General features: G+C 42.5%; 2 protein-coding genes across 9 annotated transcripts in view; one reads left to right on the top strand and one right to left on the bottom strand.

The window, feature by feature from the left end:
• foxo1a (forkhead box O1 a) overlaps window positions 1-9,381 on the bottom strand; it is a 112,225-nt gene extending 102,844 nt beyond the window's left edge. Inside the window, exon 1 of the mRNA XM_014163676.3 lies at window positions 8,141-9,381. Within this exon, the coding sequence (XP_014019151.3) occupies window positions 8,141-8,755 (615 nt within the window). The 5' untranslated portion in view covers window positions 8,756-9,381. The remainder of the gene's footprint in view (window positions 1-8,140) is intronic.
• Window positions 9,382-10,617: 1,236 nt separating this feature from the next.
• Window positions 10,618-19,173, top strand: part of slc25a15a (solute carrier family 25 member 15a) — a 33,377-nt gene continuing 24,821 nt past the window's right edge. For 2 of the 8 annotated variants that reach the window (XM_045704117.2, XM_045704120.2), the window contains exon 1: window positions 10,618-10,937. The gene's annotated coding sequence lies outside the window, so the exon portion shown is untranslated. Of the gene's footprint in view, window positions 11,148-19,173 lie in introns of all 8 variants that reach the window. The other 6 variants (XM_045704116.2, XM_045704119.2, XM_045704115.2 and 3 more) reach the window with 4 other exon arrangements.

Raw genomic sequence — 19,173 nt, 5'->3', positions numbered from 1 at the left:
GAGGTAACTATGACAACAACATGTTACACTACAACATTAGGAGGTAACTATGACAACAACATGTTACACTACAACATTAGGAGGTAACTATGACAACAACATGTTACACTATAACATTAGGAGGTAACTATGACAACAACATGTTACACTACAACATTAGGAGAGGAGATGACAGTTCAACATTAGGAGAGGAGATGACACTACAACATTAGGAGAGGAGATGACAGTTCAACATTAGGAGGAGATGACAGTTCAACATTAGGAGAGGAGATGACAGTACAACATTAGGAGAGGAGATGACAGTTCAACATAGGAGAGGAGATGACACTACAACATTAGGAGAGGAGATGACAGTTCAACATTAGGAGAGGAGATGACAGTTCAACATTAGGAGAGGAGATGACACTACAACATTAGGAGAGGAGATGACAGTTCAACATTAGGAGGAGATGACAGTTCAACATTAGGAGAGGAGATGACAGTACAACATTAGGAGAGGAGATGACAGTTAAACATTAGGAGAGAAGATGACAGTACAACATTAGGAGAGGAGATGACAGTACAACATTAGGAGCGGAGATGACAGTTCAACATTAGGAGAGGAGATGACAGTACAACATTAGGAGAGGAGATGACAGTTCAACATTAGGAGAGAAGATGACAGTTCAACATTAGGAGAGGAGATGACAGTACAACATTAGGAGAGGAGATGACAGTTCAACATTAGGAGAGGAGATGAGAGTTCAACATTAGGAGAGGAGATGACAGTTAAACATTAGGAGAGGAGATGACAGTTCAACATTAGGAGAGGAGATGACAGTACAACATTAGGAGAGGAGATGACAGTTCAACATTAGGAGAGGAGATGAGAGTTCAACATTAGGAGAGGAGATGACAGTACAACATTAGGAGAGGAGATGACAGTTAAACATTAGGAGAGGAGATGACAGTACAACATTAGGAGAGGAGATGACAGTTCAACATTAGGAGAGGCGATGACAGTACAACATTAGGAGAGGAGATGACAGTTCAACATTAGGAGGTAACTCATTGGACAATACCACATATTAAAGTACCACATAAACATCCCTAAATATGACATATTCACAGTATTCGCAGTATTCACAGTATTCACAATATTTACAGTATTTACAGTATCTACAGTATTTACAGTATTTCCATTATTTACAGTATTCACAGTATTCACAGTATTTACAATATCCACAGTATTTACCGTATTCGCAGTATTCACAGTATTTACAGTATTTACAGTATCCACAGTATTTACCGTATTCGCAGTATTCACAGTATTTACAGTATTTACAGTATCCACAGTATCTACAGTATTCGCAGTATTCACAGCATTTACAGTGTTCACAGTATCCACAGTATTTACAGTATCCACAGTATTTACAGTATTCACAGTATCTACAGTATTCGCAGTATTCACAGCATTTACGGTATTTACAGTGTTCACAGTATCCACAGTATTTACATTATTCACAGTATCTACAGTATTCACAGTATTCACAGTATTTACAGTATTTACAGTATCCACAGTATTTACAGTATTCACAGTATTCACAGCATTTACGGTATTTACAGTGTTCACAGTATCCACAGTATTTACAGTATTCACAGTATCCACAGTATTTACATTATTCACAGTATTTACAGTATTCACAGTATTCACAGCATTTACGGTATTTACAGTGTTCACAGTATCCACAGTATTTACATTATTCACAGTATCTACATTATTTACAGTATTCACAGTATTTACAGTATTCACAGTATCCACAGTATTTACAGTATTCACAGTATTCACAGTATTTTTACGGTATTTACAGTGTTCACAGTATCCACAGTATTTACATTATTCACAGTATTTACAGTGTTCACAGTATCCACAGTATTTACAGTATTCACAGTATTCACAGCATTTACGGTATTTACAGTGTTCACAGTATCCACAGTATTTACATTATTCACAGTATTCACAGTATTTACGGTATTTACAGTGTTCACAGTATCCACAGTATTCACAGTATTTACAGTATCCACAGCATTTACAGTATTCACAGTATTCACAGCATTTACGGTATTTACAGTGTTCACAGTATTCACAGTATTTACATTATTCACAGTAGACTTGTCGTCGTTGTACAACATAACTGATCCGTGATAAATGTCTTAAAGCTGGTATTTTCCTGTACTACATTGTGGGGCATGTAAGTCTGTCATAACAGTGTAATTCTGCTGACTAGTGTAGTTACATTATAACACATCGTATGAGAGGCCAACTTAATGTGTGCTGCAAAACTTTCCATGAACACCCTCATTAATAACTACACTTTTTAGCCTACTGAGGCATTGCAGAGATAGCTACCGAATCTAGACGTTAAGGACAAGAGTCCTTTGACGTATTTTCATCAACCCCCACCCACTCTAGCACAAAGCAGGCCTTATGAACTACACATAAGACTAGCCTTTCACTTTAGGTATATTAGTATCTGTATGGTTAGTGAGGGGAGGACACTCCTCAAGCTTTCTGCTCTACTTACTCTACCTAGCCTGCATCCAAAATGGTACCCTATTTCCCTACAGGCTACAGTCAAGAGAAGTGCACTCTGTAGGGAAACGGGTGCCATTTGGGACTCGCAACCTACCGTGTCAGGCAAGCTCTAGAACTGGGCCGGGTACCTAACTACATTAACTACATCAGCTTACTGCTGGGTGCTACACAACTTACTGTGCTGGGTGCTACACAACCTACTGTGCTGGGTGCTACACAACTTACTGTGCTGGGTGCTACACAACTTACTGTGCTGGGTGCTACACAACCTACTGCTGGGTGCTACACAACTTACTGTGCTGGGTGCTACACAACTTACTGTGCTGGGAGCTACACAACTTACTGTGCTGGGAGCTACACAACTTACTGTGCTGGGAGCTACACAACTTACTGTGCTGGGAGCTACACAACCTACTGCTGGGTGCTACACAACTTACTGTGCTGGGAGCTACACAACTTACTGTGCTGGGAGCTACACAACCTACTGCTGGGTGCTACACAACTTACTGTGCTGGGAGCTACACAACTTACTGTGCTGGGTGCTACACAACTTACTGTGCTGGGTGCTACACAACTTACTGTGCTGGGTGCTACACAACCTACTGTGCTGGGTGCTACACAACCTACTGCTGGGTGCTACACAACTTACTGTGCTGGGTGCTACACAACCTACTGTGCTGGGTGCTACACAACCTACTGTGCTGGGTGCTACACAACTTACTGTGCTGGGTGCTACACAAATTACTGTGCTGGGAGCTACACAACTTACTGTGCTGGGAGCTACACAACTTACTGTGCTGGGAGCTACACAACCTACTGTGCTGGGTGCTACACAACTTACTGTGCTGGGTGCTACACAACCTACTGTGCTGGGTGCTACACAACTTACTGTGCTGGGTGCTACACAACTTACTGTGCTGGGTGCTACACAACTTACTGTGCTGGGTGCTACACAACTTACTGTGCTGGGTGCTACACAACTTACTGTGCTGGGTGCTACACAACCTACTGTGCTGGGTGCTACACAACCTACTGTGCTGGGTGCTACACAACTTACTGTGCTGGGTGCTACACAACTTACTGTGCTGGGAGCTACACAACTTACTGTGCTGGGAGCTACACAACTTACTGTGCTGGGAGCTACACAACCTACTGTGCTGGGTGCTACACAACTTACTGTGCTGGGTGCTACACAACCTACTGTGCTGGGTGCTACACAACTTACTGTGCTGGGTGCTACACAACTTACTGTGCTGGGTGCTACACAACTTACTGTGCTGGGTGCTACACAACTTACTGTGCTGGGTGCTACACAACCTACTGTGCTGGGTGCTACACAACCTACTGTGCTGGGTGCTACACAACCTACTGTGCTGGGAGCTACACAACTTTCCTAGAAACCCGGCCATTCCATTAACTTGTTAACATATCCACACTTTCCATGAAGTGTTGTGTGGAGAGTCTGGTGATACAGCAGATAGATGTCCTGGGGGGGAGAGAGAGAGAGAGACAGAGGGGGGAGGGGGAGAGGGGGGAGAGGGGGAGAGAGAGAGAAAGAGAGGGAGGGGGAGAGGGGGAGAGATAGAGAGAGGGGAAGAGGGGAAGAGGGGGGAGAGGGGGGAGAGAGAGAGAGATAGAGAGAGGGGGAGAGGGGGAGAGGGAGGAGAGGGGGAGAGAGAGAAAGAGAGAGAAAGAGAGAGGGGGGAGAGGGAGAGGGAGAGGGGGAGAGGGGGGAGAGGTGAGAGAGAGAGGGAGAGGGGGTTGAGAGAGAGACAGAGAGAGGGGGGAGGGGAGAGATAGAGAGATAGAGGGAAAGGGGGAGGGAGAGAGGGGGGAGAGAGATAGAGAGTGAGAGAGAGACTAGTGAAAGCCCAGCTGTGTTTCTGTCTCTACCAGCCTTGGAGATATAGAGGCTTCCCTCCTCTCCTCTCTTCCCTCTCCTCTCCTCTCCTCTCTTCCCTCTCCTCTCCTTTCCTCTCTTCTCCTCTACTCTCCCTCCTCTCACTCACTCACCCTCCTCTCATCTCCCTCCTCTCCTCTGCTCTCCTCTCTCTTCTCTCTATCCTTTCCCTCCCTCCCTCCTTCTCTCCCTCCCTCCCTGGGAGTTCAACATTAGTGTGTGTGCTTCTCACACACACTCGCACACACAAATGCACGCATGACCGCACACGCACTCGCACACACAAGGAGTAAAGGCGTGGTACTCCTCGTCTGCCAAGCCACTCTGGAATGTCACTGACAGACATTACTGCTACCGACACATGGAATGAGAGAGAGAGACACATTCTTATCCAGAGACATTTACATAAATAGAATTTAAAAAGTTTAAAAATCATCATTAAAAAACAGGTGTTGGTAACCTGTATCGTTCTCCTGACATTTTGAAGGGTGCTAATACTAACCAAAGACAGTAGAATGAATTATATCCTAAACTAATTTTTCTTCGTTTTGTGCTCCTGATAGTCTCTCTCTCTGTTTATGACGTCTAACTAAAAATTTCTGTTCTTACCCCCTCAAAATCATCACCAACATGTCAATAATCTACCAACAGACATGGTGTTATGGGGTCAAAGATGAGAGGTTGGGTGATTCTGTCAGCTATTTTCAATAATCATTACAACTACTACTTACTTACACGACAGTAATTCCAGGTGTTACATGGCAGTAAGTCCAGGTGTTACAGGACAGTAAATCCAGGTGTTACAGGACAGTAAGTCAAGGTGTTACACGACAGTATGTCCAGGTGTTACAGGACAGTAAGTCCAGGTGTTACAGGATAGTAAGTCCAGCTGTTACAGGACAGTAAGTCAAGGTGTTACACGACAGTAAGTCAAGGTGTTACAGGACAGTAAGTCCAGGTGTTACACGACAGTAAGTCCAGGTGTTACAGGACAGTAAGTCAAGGTGTTACAGGATAGTAAGTCAAGGTGTTACAGGACAGTAAGTCCAGGTGTTACACGACAGTAAGTCCAGGTGTTACAGGACAGTAAGTCAAGGTGTTACACGACAGTAAGTCCAGGTGTTACAGGACAGTAAGTCAAGGTGTTACAGGATAGTAAGTCAAGGTGTTACAGGACAGTAAGTCCAGGTGTTACACGACAGTAAGTCCAGGTGTTACAGGACAGTAAGTCAAGGTGTTACACGACAGTAAGTCCAGGTGTTACAGGACAGTAAGTCAAGGTGTTACAGGATAGTAAGTCAAGGTGTTACAGGATAGTAAGTCAAGGTGTTACAGGACAGTAAGTCAAGGTATTACAGGACAGTAAGTCAAGGTTTTACAGGACAGTATGTCAAGGTGTTATAGACCTTCATGTGGTGCTACAGGTTAAGGATATCAGTTCTACAACAAAACCATGGTGTGCATCCAAAATGGCGCCCTATTCCCTTCATAGTGCACTACTTTTGACCAGAGCCCTGGTCCATTTGGATGTTAACCATGGTCCTATATGCAAAATCATTTACGTCTATACATCTCTACATGTTATTTAACTTCAACAATGGCAGAATAAGTTCCCTACCAGTCTCCGTCAGTCAGAAGTTCAGGACTATGTACGTCACATAATTACAGGCCAACAGTTTACTTATACAGTCTTCGATAACAGCTGGCCGTGTTTTAGTGGAAATCGATGAAGAGAGAGAGAGCGAGAGAGAGAGAGAGAGAGAGAGAGAGAGAGAGAGAGAGAGAGAGAGAGAGAGAGAGAGAGAGAGAGAGAGAGAGAGAGACAGAGAGAGAGAGAGAGAGAGAGAGAGACAGAGAGAGACAGAGAGAGAGAGAGAGAGAGAGAGAGAGAGAGAGAGAAGAGAGAGACAGAGAGACAGAGAAGAGAGAGACAGAGAGAAGAGAGAGACAGAGAGACAGAGAGAAAGAAGAGAGAGACAGAGAGAGAGAGAGAGAGAGAGAGAGAGAGAAGAGAGAGACAGAGAGACAGAGAAGAGAGAGACAGAGAGAAGAGAGAGACAGAGAGACAGAGAGAAAGAAGAGAGAGACAGAGAGAGACAGAGAGAGAGAGAAGAGAGAAAACAAACACCATTGTTAATACAACCCATATTTATGTTTATTTATTTTCCCTTTTGTACTTTAACTATTTGCACATTGTTATAACACGGTATATAGACATAATACGACATTTGAAATGTCTCTATTTATTTCAAAACATTTGTGAGTGTAATTTTTACTGTTCATTTCTGAGTGTTTATTTTCACTTTTGTTCATTATCTATTTCACATGCTTTGGCAACGTTAACATATGTTTCCCCCATGCCAATAAAGCCCCTTTGAATTGAATTGATATAAGGGGTGAAATAGGAAAGGAAGAGAAGGAGAAAGGGGCTGTCCTTCTCCTGTTAGAAAGAGGTGTGTGCCCTCGTCATCGTAGCACGTGACGGATATACAAACCCTTTCCTCACTCGCACCTCACAATCACCTGCCGGGCCCCTACAGAAATACCTTTACTCTGACTGAGACAGAACCCAAAGTTCTAGCTATGACAGAGGAATAGCAGGAGAGAAACCCAGGCTACACATCTAACTAAAGTCTTAATATAATAACTACATAATAATTATAATAACATATGCCATTCGGTGTTAGTGTGTTTTGGCACAGCGAGTGTAGACAGGGTTGCTGCTAACATACTTTGGCACAGAGACATGAGTGAGACCAGCGTCTGTGTCTCAACTACAGCACAGTATGTTAACTTTGAATATTAGCAGTACTGGGAGAGGAGAGGAGGAGGGACTAAGCGTAGCTAGCCTATCACATCCCATCAGAGTCTGACTCCCAGTACCCTCTTGTGCAATAGTATTATGGGGAGGCAGCCGGAGTTGGACAAGAATCCTATTGAGGCCGCCGTGTGTGTGTGTGTGTGTGTGTGTGTGTGTGTGTGTTGTGTGTGTGTGTGTGTGTGTGTGTGTGTGTGTGTGTGTGTGTGTGTGTGTGTGTGTGTGTGTGTGTGTGTGTGTGTGTGTGTGTGTGTGTGTCCATTTGCTGACTGGGTTACAATTGGCAACCACAGGTTTCATCAGGACATACAATGAATGGACATAAAGTGACTGATTGATTGGGATACACAAGACCAGCACATCGTGTCTCCTCTGATACAGAGCATGATGCTATAAAGATAGAAATGAACAACTGCACCTCAAGAAATAGCATTTTAACATTGTTTATAATACCCAATCCTACAATAAACATATTCTGGCAAGCAGCATGTCACCCTCACCTGGTCTTACTTATTAGTTACATGTGTTGTTAACATGTGATAACGTGGGTTAATATTGTAATGAAACAAGCAGTGGAGCGGGTCTCGAACCCTCGACCTTCTAAGCCCGAAGTCCAGCGCGCTATCGACTGTGCCGCAGAAGCCTGTTCAAGCGGCAGAGTCGATATAAGCGCTTATAAACCCAGGGTCGTTACAATATCATCATTAAAAAAATTATGAAAAGCGTCAACTTTGATATATATAGGCAATTAAAGGTCAATTTCTCTATATCCTTATCATTGTTTTTTTTTATAGCCCTTAAAACATAACTCAAATGTCATTAGATGAAATGTATTGAAAGCTTTTACCTTCCACCCAGCAGAACTGTTGCTATCTCCCTTGTCCTTGAAATAAGGCACGTTCTTCACCATCCAGTCATAGATCTGAGACAAGGTAAGCCTCTTATCCTGGGTGCTCTCAATAGCCTTAGTTATGAGGTCTGCGTAAGACATATTGCCCCAGGCGTTACGCCGAGATGAACTGCTTTTCCTCTGGGCAGCTGCAGCGGCCGCAGCCGCTACTGAAGATGAAGAGCCGACCGGGGAGGACAGCAGAAGCACCTGTTGCTGCGGGAGTTGGGTGCCGTTCCCCGGGTGCTGCTGCTGCTGCTGCTGCTGATGATGCTGTTGATGGTGGTCGTGGATGCAGTTTTCCTGACATTGGAAATCATTGCAGAGGACGGTGTGTTTCTGATCCTCTTCGGAGTAGTCTTCAGTCTCTTCTAATAAACTGAGGCTGGAGATGAAATCGGAGTTACTGCTGGGTTCTTGTTTGATAGAAGGGGCGGGAGAGGAGGTGTTGGAGTCGCCCGGGGTGATGAACTCCGGACGCGGCAGGGGCCACGTGCAGGAACGGGGCCGGGAGAGAGGCTCGAAATCCGGGTCGATCTCAACCTGTTGTGGTTGTTGGGCTGCCTCGGCCATAGTAGTAGCTAGAATAGCGTCAAATGTCACATAGAATTAGTAATTAGAAAGTTATTCATACACAGCGGGTGATGTGAAGTCAGCCAGCAAGTAAACAACCGAGAAGGGGGGGTTAGTGGTCGACCACCTGAACAAAAATATCGGTCCGTCCGATAACACTACATTGATATAAAGTCACAAATCAAGGCGGAGACAACAACATCTAAGTCGACGATGAAAAAATAAAAATAAAAATAAGAAGTAGATATTCTGATTGTTAACGAATAGAATAGAAAAGTTAGAATAGAAGAAGAAGAAAAAACCCAGCTTGGTGAACTTTTTGTTTTTACAATCCAAGTCGCAGTTATTATTGAGTGCGCCAGTTCCGTTTACTCTCGCCTGTTGAATGTCAGTTCACAGCCCGACAGCCGTGTTACCGGAGCTGTCCGTAGTAATACCACCCATATCTGACTGACAACTCACACGACCAATGACAGATACTTCAAAAGCAGAAACAGCACTAGGTTTTCATTCTTATAGAGCTGGTAAACATCTCTTTCTCTGAAAAGATTATAACGGGTACGCTTTGTGAAACGGTTGGCTAGGAAACTTAATCGGGTTGTTTTGTTGGAGAGAGAGAGAGAGAGAGAGAGAGAGAGAGAGAGAGAGAGAGAGTAGAGAGCGAGAGAGAGAGACTTCACCTTTTTACAACACAACCTCCTGTGAAAAGGAGGAGTTATAAAATGAAAGGGGAGGGATTTTCTGTCAGTCACGGTGTTGTTATTGTAAATTGCATAGCGGGACAGGATGAGAGAAAACCCAGATTTGTTCACTTTTACAAATCATCACAAAAAAAGTGGCTGAAATTGCTATAATATTTATATAAAAAAATGAATATACTACTTTAATTGCCCCCAATGAAAATATAAATAGCTATTTGCAAATAGCCTAATAAAAACGTCTGAAATAAGGCTGATCTGAGGGCGTTCTAATAGAACAATACTAAACTACCAAAAAGGTGTTCGCGTCGAGGTGATTGAGCGCTATTTGGGATCGGCAGAGGAGTCTCGTGGAAAAAATGACTGTAAACCTCAGAAAATGATTATTAATGATTATTATACAATCTTCATGAATCATACGGATCATCCACTGCTGAAGTCTATACATGCTCGTTATCTACAGATGCCTAGTAGACAGCAAATCACTTTCTTCAAGTGCTTATTAGTTATCCAATGGAAGTCAGAGGAACTGGATATTAAAACATTACATTTGTTTTTTTATCATAATGAGGATAATAATGACGATGATGAGAAGGAGGAAGAACAGAAGTTACATTGAGATTTTGTAAGTTTACACTTTTAACCTGGATGATTTAGTTAGGGCTTTGGTATGAAAAGTACTACATTGGTCATAGTGAGGTTATATATAGGTCTATATCTGCCCCGAGGCTGCTCCAATCCAACTCTTGACAACATACACTCATTGGACAACACTGTCAACCAGCGAAACCAGCCCACACTCCAGGCCGACTCTTTGCCTATGCTAACATCTTTTGGCCATTTGCAGGTACTACCACAGTTTTCTTTATCATTTATATAACTTGGCAAGTCAGTTAAATTAACAAATTATTATTTACAATGACGGCATACCCCGGCCAAACCATAACCCAAACCATACACTGGGACAATTGTTCGCTGCCCTATGGGACTCCCAATCACGGCCGGTTGTGATACAGCCTGGAATCAAACCAGGGTCTGTAGTGACGTCTCTAGCACTGAGATGCAGTACCTTTAGACCGCTGCGCCACTCAGGAGCTTGTGCCAATGTAGGCTTATTTCCTGTACAAATCAGGTACACACACAGTAATATGTTGCATTATAGCCTAACGTCTCGCACTTCTTTCACAATCACAAAGGTTTTGATCACAGATTTAAAAGTTTAAATGTATTCCTGGGACATGCTCCAGCCAGTACACATTAGCGCCTTTGCGCACTACATGGGCGACAGCGTTCCAAAAGCAGGTGAAGACGTGTTCGTGACATAAGAACTAAATCAGGAAGAAAAGACATCAAGGAACGTTAAACTGGCTGGCAAGGAACTTCCGCGATTATCTGACGGAATTAAGCATGAGTGGATTTGGCATAGCGCGTCCGTGAAGGAATGTGGATTACATTTCAGTCAACCATCCACATCCAACTCTCAGGTCAAGTGACATATTTCTGGATTTTCCCGGCAATAATGCATGTTATTCTGGACACGAACATTTTGTATATCTCATGATGTAATAGTGAACGGTATGTGAAATGGTCTTCCGCTTTAATCTGGGTGTAGACAGTCTATTGTAACTACAACAACGCTACACCGACAAATAGGCAAAGCAGACAGACTGACACGGCTACTTCCTTGGCTATTGGTAAGCCTCGATTCAAACATAATATTCAGACTATGATTCAAATATATGGCTATGATATGCACAGGGTTTGGTAAATTACTTTACTTTCTAAATGCAATCCGTTACGGTTAATAGTTACCTTTCCAAAAATGTAATTAGTTAACTTTTGGATTGCCCAAACTCAGTAACGTAATCCGATTACTTTCCGTTACTTTTGGATTATTTTCCGTTTAAAGAACCGTAGAAGTAAACATCATTTGGCGTGTCATCAAAGTGATCTCTGACTTGTGTTCAGACTGGTTCAGGTGGAACAAACTTAAACTTGCACCTTTTTCTATTTTTCTTTTACCATTGGTGAATTTAATGTAAATGAAATAAACAGAAAGGTGTCATAATGTCAATTTTTTTTCGAAAAAACATAATTTCTGAATTTAAAAGTAATTCAAGAAGTAATCATCTAGTTTCTCTAAAGTATCTGTAATCTGATTACATTAAAAATAAAAATAAAAAGTTAGCAGATTACATGTAATCAGTTACTCTCCATCCCTGTGGGTATAATATGGTTTAATATTACCTATAGATTACTATTGGCAGGTCTTTAATAGGTTCAAGGCCATGACAAGCATAGTCTTCTATCCGGTTCTGAGGACATGAATGGACACCTGAACTGGAGACCCATCATTAGGCTAACCTACGGGACCTGTCAAGGTCGTGACCCAAAATGGCACCCTGGTCCCTTCGTAGTGCACTTCTTCTGATCAAGGCCCTGGTCAAAAGAAGTGCACTACATAGGGAATAGGGTGCCATTTTTCGACGCCTTTCAATCTGCTACCTCTATACTTGAAACCAGGTTTAGGACATCCATTAGGGTTCTTCAGTGAGTATGGGGTTTAGCACAATGACTGATCTGCGTGTAGATTTACTTTCCTCAAGACATAATGACAATATGTTATTTGGTAATTATAGATGGTAGTTACACACAGTAACGGTGATACTATCCCACGATGACTGTTATGTAAGCTTGTAGTTTTTGATAGAACGTACAGGGACAGTAGAAGGGTGTTGCTAAATCATCCCACTTTACTGCCACATGTAATATTTGTATGAGTTTAACTTCTGTAACACCCTGTGAATGTTTACTGTGGGTGGTGTGTCCTTCTATAACAGCCTGTGAATGTTTACTGTGAGTGGTGTTGTGTCTTTGGCTATGCCGGATTAAGTGATATGACATGCTAACCTATAAAATTCTTTCTCTGTAATTAATATTACCTGATTAAGCTAATCATGTAAATGTAATTAACTAGAAAGTCGGGGCACCACGGAAGAACGTTTATAGAGCCGTTATCTTCCGAATAAACTCTTAAAATACTTAGTAATATTTTACATCGATAGCAGTCAATATTAACCCTTATCTTATTTTCAGTCTCATAATGAAAGTTGTAAATTCTTGGCTATCTTCACGAACCCTGGCTAACAAGTGGAATCAGCAATACGAAATTGGGTTTAATTATTTATTTACTAAATAAACTAATCACACAGAATTACAAATACACAGAATACAAATGATGTCATACAGAAAACGTCCCGGTGGACGGAACCTGTATGATGGCTGGTTACACAAAGGAAAGGGGGTTGGGCTTGAATGAAAGAGCGGGAAGACTTAGCATAGCTGCTGTTTCTTTGTTCCTATCGTAAATACATTATCTTATGCATTCTAAATTACCGCCCATTTGGAAAAGGAAAATGCAATAAATACTTACTCTGAGCTGCGCTTCGGTAGATTGGTCGTAGATGCTGGCCGGGTTGGCCAACAGATCTTCCTGTCCTCGGAAGAATGTCTCTGGTGGTAAATTGGATACGTGGTGGTATCTTCGTCTGTCTGTTAGACTGGATCCGTCGTCCGTCCTTTCCTAGCCCCCGTCTACAGCGGCCGCTGCTAACTCAAAGGCTAGGAAGTATCACTTCTGTAGTGAATAAGCTCAAAGTTCATACCATTCGCCACCAAAGCTCACGCCGAGGTTGGCTTAGTTCTGTACTTGACATGTGTGTCCTTCTAACGTAGAGGCTGCAGACCTCACGTACTGGAACTTGTGGTTATCTTTTCATCAAAGGCTTATATAGTGGAGAGGGGGAAGGATGTGTTTCATCGTTTATAACCCCTGTCTCTTCACAGGGGTGGGCCACTGATCAAGCAGGGCACTTTCCTTATGAAAACCCAATTCTCTCATTTGGAAGCTAAAATTACATTTAATCTCCTAACAAACAATTTCAATATCAAACATTTCAATTGCATAACAATTCCATGTGACTCTGATAACTAGAGGGTGTATACTTTCCCAGGTACAGTTTATGTCGTCCTGTCATCAGTCATAATGTCTCAGATGACAACCGAACTGACATCCATACTCATTACGTTCCAAAGCATATTTCCAACTGGTTTTATTACCAAAATATGGTTCCTTTCCCCATTTGTTTGATGTTCCCAGACTCTCTATATTTAACAGGACAGCAGTCCTTCAGGACAGCAGTCCTTCAGTAGGGTCAGAGAGGGGAAGGGAGAAAGGTATTTATGGGGGGGTCATAAACCTTACCCACAGGCCAACGTCATGACAGTCCCCCCATGTTGGGTTCAATCTTGCGATTAACCTGCATGTTGTAAACCAACATAAAAATGAACGTGGGTTGTCCTGGTTGTGGATCATCGTTGTGGTCCCCATCTGGCGGTCGACCCGGGTAGGGTGTCTGCAAATGAAGAAGTCCGCTCCAAGGCTGGGCAGCAGATGTCCAGTTGGTGGTTGCTATTGCAGTCCCCCCTCTGGTGGTTGACCCGGGTAGGGTCTCTGCAAATGAAGAAGTCCGTTCCATGGCTCGGCAGCGGATGTCCGGATTGGGATCGACTGTTCCGGACCCGTCGTCTGGTCGTCCAGACTGGAATATCTGGGCAGTAACTTAGGCAGATGTTAACAACGCACGCACGCACACACACTCATGAAATATATCATTACATTTCCTCCCAAATGAGCGGCGTTGTGGCACTAACTGATGGTTGTATGGGGGAGTTGTTTATGGCTTTATCACTTTCTATGTGCCGAAGAAAATGAAACAAAATGAATGAAAGCATAAACAAAACAAAATATAGTTATGCCACCTTAATCATCTAATTGGACTGTATTCTATCTACGTCCATAGTCTTGGCAAAATGACCCTATCATGGCATTGTCTAATGTCATATTTAGGGCTTTCCTAATTTGCGGGGTGGCGCTTAGGGTATTATCCTAAGTTGACAACTATATGATAAGTCTACAGCTGTAAGGCACTAGTTTTGGGCAGTCTACAGGGATGACCTATGGACTTCTGGTTAGAAAACTGGTGAGTGCTGTAGAGTCAAAGGCCTAGAAGTAAATGTTCAACTTTACTAAGGCTGGTATTTTCCTTGGACCCTTAAGTGGTCCTAGCATAAATCCTAATTGGATGTTCCATTGTGCATGTGCATTTATGCTTACACAATCGCGCATGTCAAGGGAAGAAAACCAAGTATCCTGGCAGATTACAACTTGTTCAGAATGAGTCTGACGTAGTCAGGTAATTTTCAGGTCAATGCCTGGAGGTCAGTCAGAATTGGTGTCAAGGGAGTCTGTAGTAGTTTTTCTACAAGTCACTGTGTCTTCCACTATTGTAGATGCGATAGGTATGAAGTCTATTTCATAGCTATGTTATCCACGGAGGAGCTAACCTCACGACGGAAGTACTCTTTAAGTATTGGACCAGTCATACGTGGTGTGATCATGGTTCATGACTTCGAATAACTTTTCTCCTGAACGGAGTGTTCTATTTATTAGTGGCATGTGTTAACCATTGGAAGAGTGCAATGGAGATTCCCTTCCCCGTGTTGCACTCTGAGTGACTCCTATGTCGCTATTATCAATAGCAATTTAACTTGTGAGGTTACTAATCCTCTTACTGAGTGTTGCTGGACTGACTGTGGTATTGGTACTGGTATTCAAGGGGTCCAGTTGTCCTACCGATTTATTCTGAAATATTATCTACCGGAACACATGATTGGAGGATATTACTAGTTGTATTGTAGTTGAACCTACACATGGCAAGGAATGATTTTTGTTGCCATTTGTTTTGGAGGTGGACAAGTCCATTGGACTTCCTTTACGACCAGTGTGGTACACCTCAGTACTATCTTAGATGTGTTCTAAGATAATCCCCGTCTAGGGGCCTGTCTGCTCCTCACTGTTCTCATAGGGGAGTTTACAACTAGATTTGATTTATGCTCTGGCGGCCTCGTACGGTGTTGTCCGTAGTCTCGACCCCCCCACCGGCCTCGATGAGGCTCATCATGGGTCTGGGCTACTATTCCCCCCCTTTGGGTCTCGGGACCCCCCCACCAGCGGGTGGTGTTGGTGTCCAAGGCGCAAACGAAAAGGTCGGACCCTATGTACGAGTTGTCAGTGGCCGCGTTATTATGAGAATGGCTGTAACCTTTCAACCAAATCTCCTGGTGTTTGTGCTTCAACACCCTCAGTGGCTGTCGAGGTCTGTCAGTCACCACCGCGTCCGCGTGTGGCAACCTCTTCAGTACCTGCAAACTGAGACGAGGATATCGGTCTGTGATATCGCAAAGTGTTTCACCAGTGGGAGTCATCGGGTCAGTTGCTGGACTGACGCCATTAGTGTCATTGTAAGGGGTGACAGTCCCCAACAAAGCAGAAGGAGTATCATCGGAAGCAGAGTGTACTCTGAGCATCAATGTTTTTCTTGCTGAGACGGCCGCAGTGCTTGCGGAAGTGTCCGAAGCGCAAGAGAAGTTCATCTCAACTACCGTATTGCACGACTGCAAGGAGGAGGGAAGTTGCTCATTCACAGAGACAGCTGGCTCGAAATCATGAAAAGAATGGTCAATCAGATTGGCTGATGGAATGTGTCGAGATATCGTAATATCTCCTTGGATCGGATTCGGTACCAAGAGGTTTCTAAACGTCTTTTTCCCAAGGGGTGCTTTCGACAGATACCCCTCGTGAATGACTGCGTTGCAGCTAGCGTTAGGGGAAGACAGTGTGGTCAGTGGAGAAGGCACTGTGGCCTGTGACCATACCTGGTTGGTTTTCCAATCCATCAATGGGAGTAATCGATCCATCAAGTCTGCTCCAAGTAGCAGGGGTACAGTTTCGAGGCTGGTAACATACACAGGGTGAACGAGCGATACGTCCTTGAAGTGTAGTTTCCGCATGACTCTCAACGTGAGAGGCGAGGTAGTCTGAGTGACCCCTCGAAGTGTAGTTTCGCATCGCTCCACTTTTAACCTCTTGGGGCTAGGTGGGACGCTAGCGTGCCACCCGTGGTGCACTCCATCAACAGCAGGTGCATTTCAAGAGCGGCAAATTTGAATCCAAATAAATGTCAAAATTCAAATTTAAAAAAAATACAACTATTTTACACCATTTGAAAGATAAACATCTCCTTAATCTAACCACGTTTTATGATTTCAAAAAGGTTTTACGGCGAAAGCATAAATTTAGAGTATGTTAGGACAGTACATTTACAAGAGTTGTGTGTAATGTTTTGTCAAGTCAAAGACAGGGTCACCAAAACCATAAAACCAGCTAAAATGATGCACTAACCTTTTACAATCTCCATCAGATGACACTCCTAGGACATTATGTTAGACAATGCATGCATTTTTAGTTCTATCAAGTTCATATTTATATCCAAAAACAGCGTTTTACTATGGCATTGATGTTGAGGAAATCGTTTCCCTCCAATAACCGGCAGTCAAGTCAGCGTCACAAATTAAATAATTAAAATTAGAAAACATTGGTAAAATATTATATTGTCATTTAAAGAATTATAGATTTACATCTCTTGAACTCAATCAACTTGCCAGATTTAAAAATAACCTTACTGGGAAATCACACTTTGCAATAATCTGAGCACTGCGCCCAGAAAAATACGCGTTGCGATACAGACTAGACGTCATGTTGGGGAGATCTAAAATCGAAAATACTATGTAAATAATCCATTACCTTTGATTCTCTTCATCAGATGTCACTTCCAGGTATCACAGGTCCATAACGAATGTAGTTTTGTTCAAAAAAGCTCATCATTTATGTCCAAAAATCTCCGTCTCGTTAGCACATGATGTAAGCCAGCCGGACTTCTCGTCATGAACGAGGGGAAAAAATATATTTCCGTTCGTTCAAACATGTCAAACGTTGTATAGCATAAATCATTAGGGCCTTTTTTAACCAGAACATGAATAATATTCAAGGTGGACGAATGCATACTCTTTTATAACGTATTGGAACGAGGGTACCCAACATGAACTCGCGCGCCAGGTGTCTAATGGGACATCATCGTTCCATGGCTCTTGTTCGGTCAGATCTCCCTCCAGAAGACTCAAAACACTTTGTAAAGGCTGGTGACATCTAGTGGAAGCAATAGGAAGTGCCAAAATATTCCTAAGCCCCTGTGTTTTTCAATGGGATAGGTTTAAAGTCAATACAACACATCAGGTATCCACTTCCTGTCAGAAAATGTCTCAGGGTTTTGCCTGCCAAATGAGTTCTGTTATACTCACAGACACCATTCAAACAGTTTTAGAAACTTTAGAGTGTTTTCTATCCATATATAATAAGTATATGCATATTCTAGTTACTGGGTAGGATTAGTAACCAGATTAAATCGGGTACATTTTTTTTATCCAGACGTGCAAATGCTGCCCCCTAGACCCAACAGGTTAACCAATGTCGTGTCTTTGGGGTAACATTAAACTGAAGACATGTTTATCAATTAACTCCCTGTAATTATTATCACGCGATCAAACTGATTCATCGTTTAATTGTAATTTACTAGGAGATCGGGGCACCAAGGAAAATATTCAGATTACAAAGTTATAATTTTCCTAATATAACTTTCCTATATTATAACATTATATATTATATTCTATTATAGTATAGGCCGATTATCTTCTGGTTTAAATGGTGTATTTTACCTCGCGTCCAGTCTCATTCCAAACGTCGTAAATTGTTGTATCTGCACGAACCCAGTCTTTACTAAGAGTCATCCATACATCAATTGTCTTAAAATCATTTATTTACTAAACTAATTAATTCACAGAAAGTATACAAACAGTAATTATCATCACAAAGAATTGGTAGAGTAATGTGCCCTAGTGGGCTAAAACAGGCATGGCTGGTGTCTTGTTGAACAATGGGTCATAAAGGGCAGCTGAGAAGGTACACAGAGTTCATTAATATTAACAATTGACAATTGAACGCTCACTCATTCGGGAACAATTGCAATCAATATATATTTACGCTCAGTGTGTCGTCGGGATCCTTGTTGGAGCGTCGTTCGGTTGGAGAGTTTTGTCCGCGTTCTCTCTCTCTCTCTCTCTCTCTCTCTCTCTCTCGGTTAGAAGGGATCTTTCAAAGCGACATTCATTAATGTCGTCATAGAATGGATGTTTCGTTGGTCTTCGCGTTCAATGATATCATTTCTAGCTGCAGACTATTAATTAATATCAAAGACTTGTTCTTATTCTGTCGGTATCAATACTCTAAAAGTTAACCACGTGGTATAGTTCACTTTCAGTAGAGTACTTGGATGGTCAAACCTATTGGCCAACTCGCAATGGAGTGGAGGCCAGGTCTGAAGAAAGTAGATCAGGCTATGGTTTTATAGTGAACATGTCACATGACACCTGGTCCTGTCTGTGTCCCTGGGGGCGTGCCGATGACTGAGTTAAGCTTGGTACAGAAGTATAATTCTATCACATTAACATCAGTACATAGCATCTCAATGTATTACAAATAGCTTTATCCTTATTAATACATTCTATACAACCATGTGGATGCAAGTCTCAAGGCTGAGGCTATTATATAAACCGTTTTATGGTAATATGGCTATATTGTCTCTTCTGAGTATCACAAAATTGTACCAAGCAGACCAGTTCGTAGCTGGATTCTTCACCAATCTTCCATACCTTCTCCAGAACACAAATGTCATTCGGTTCCCCAATTCTGTGAGTTGGAAGAAT

Source organism: Salmo salar, chromosome 20 (assembly GCF_965601325.2).
Source record: "Salmo salar chromosome 20, fSalSal1, whole genome shotgun sequence".
NCBI classification, from domain to species: Eukaryota; Metazoa; Chordata; class Actinopteri; order Salmoniformes; family Salmonidae; genus Salmo; species Salmo salar.
The sequence above is the reverse complement of the archived record's forward strand: the minus strand, read 5'-3'. Positions and strand labels throughout refer to the sequence as shown.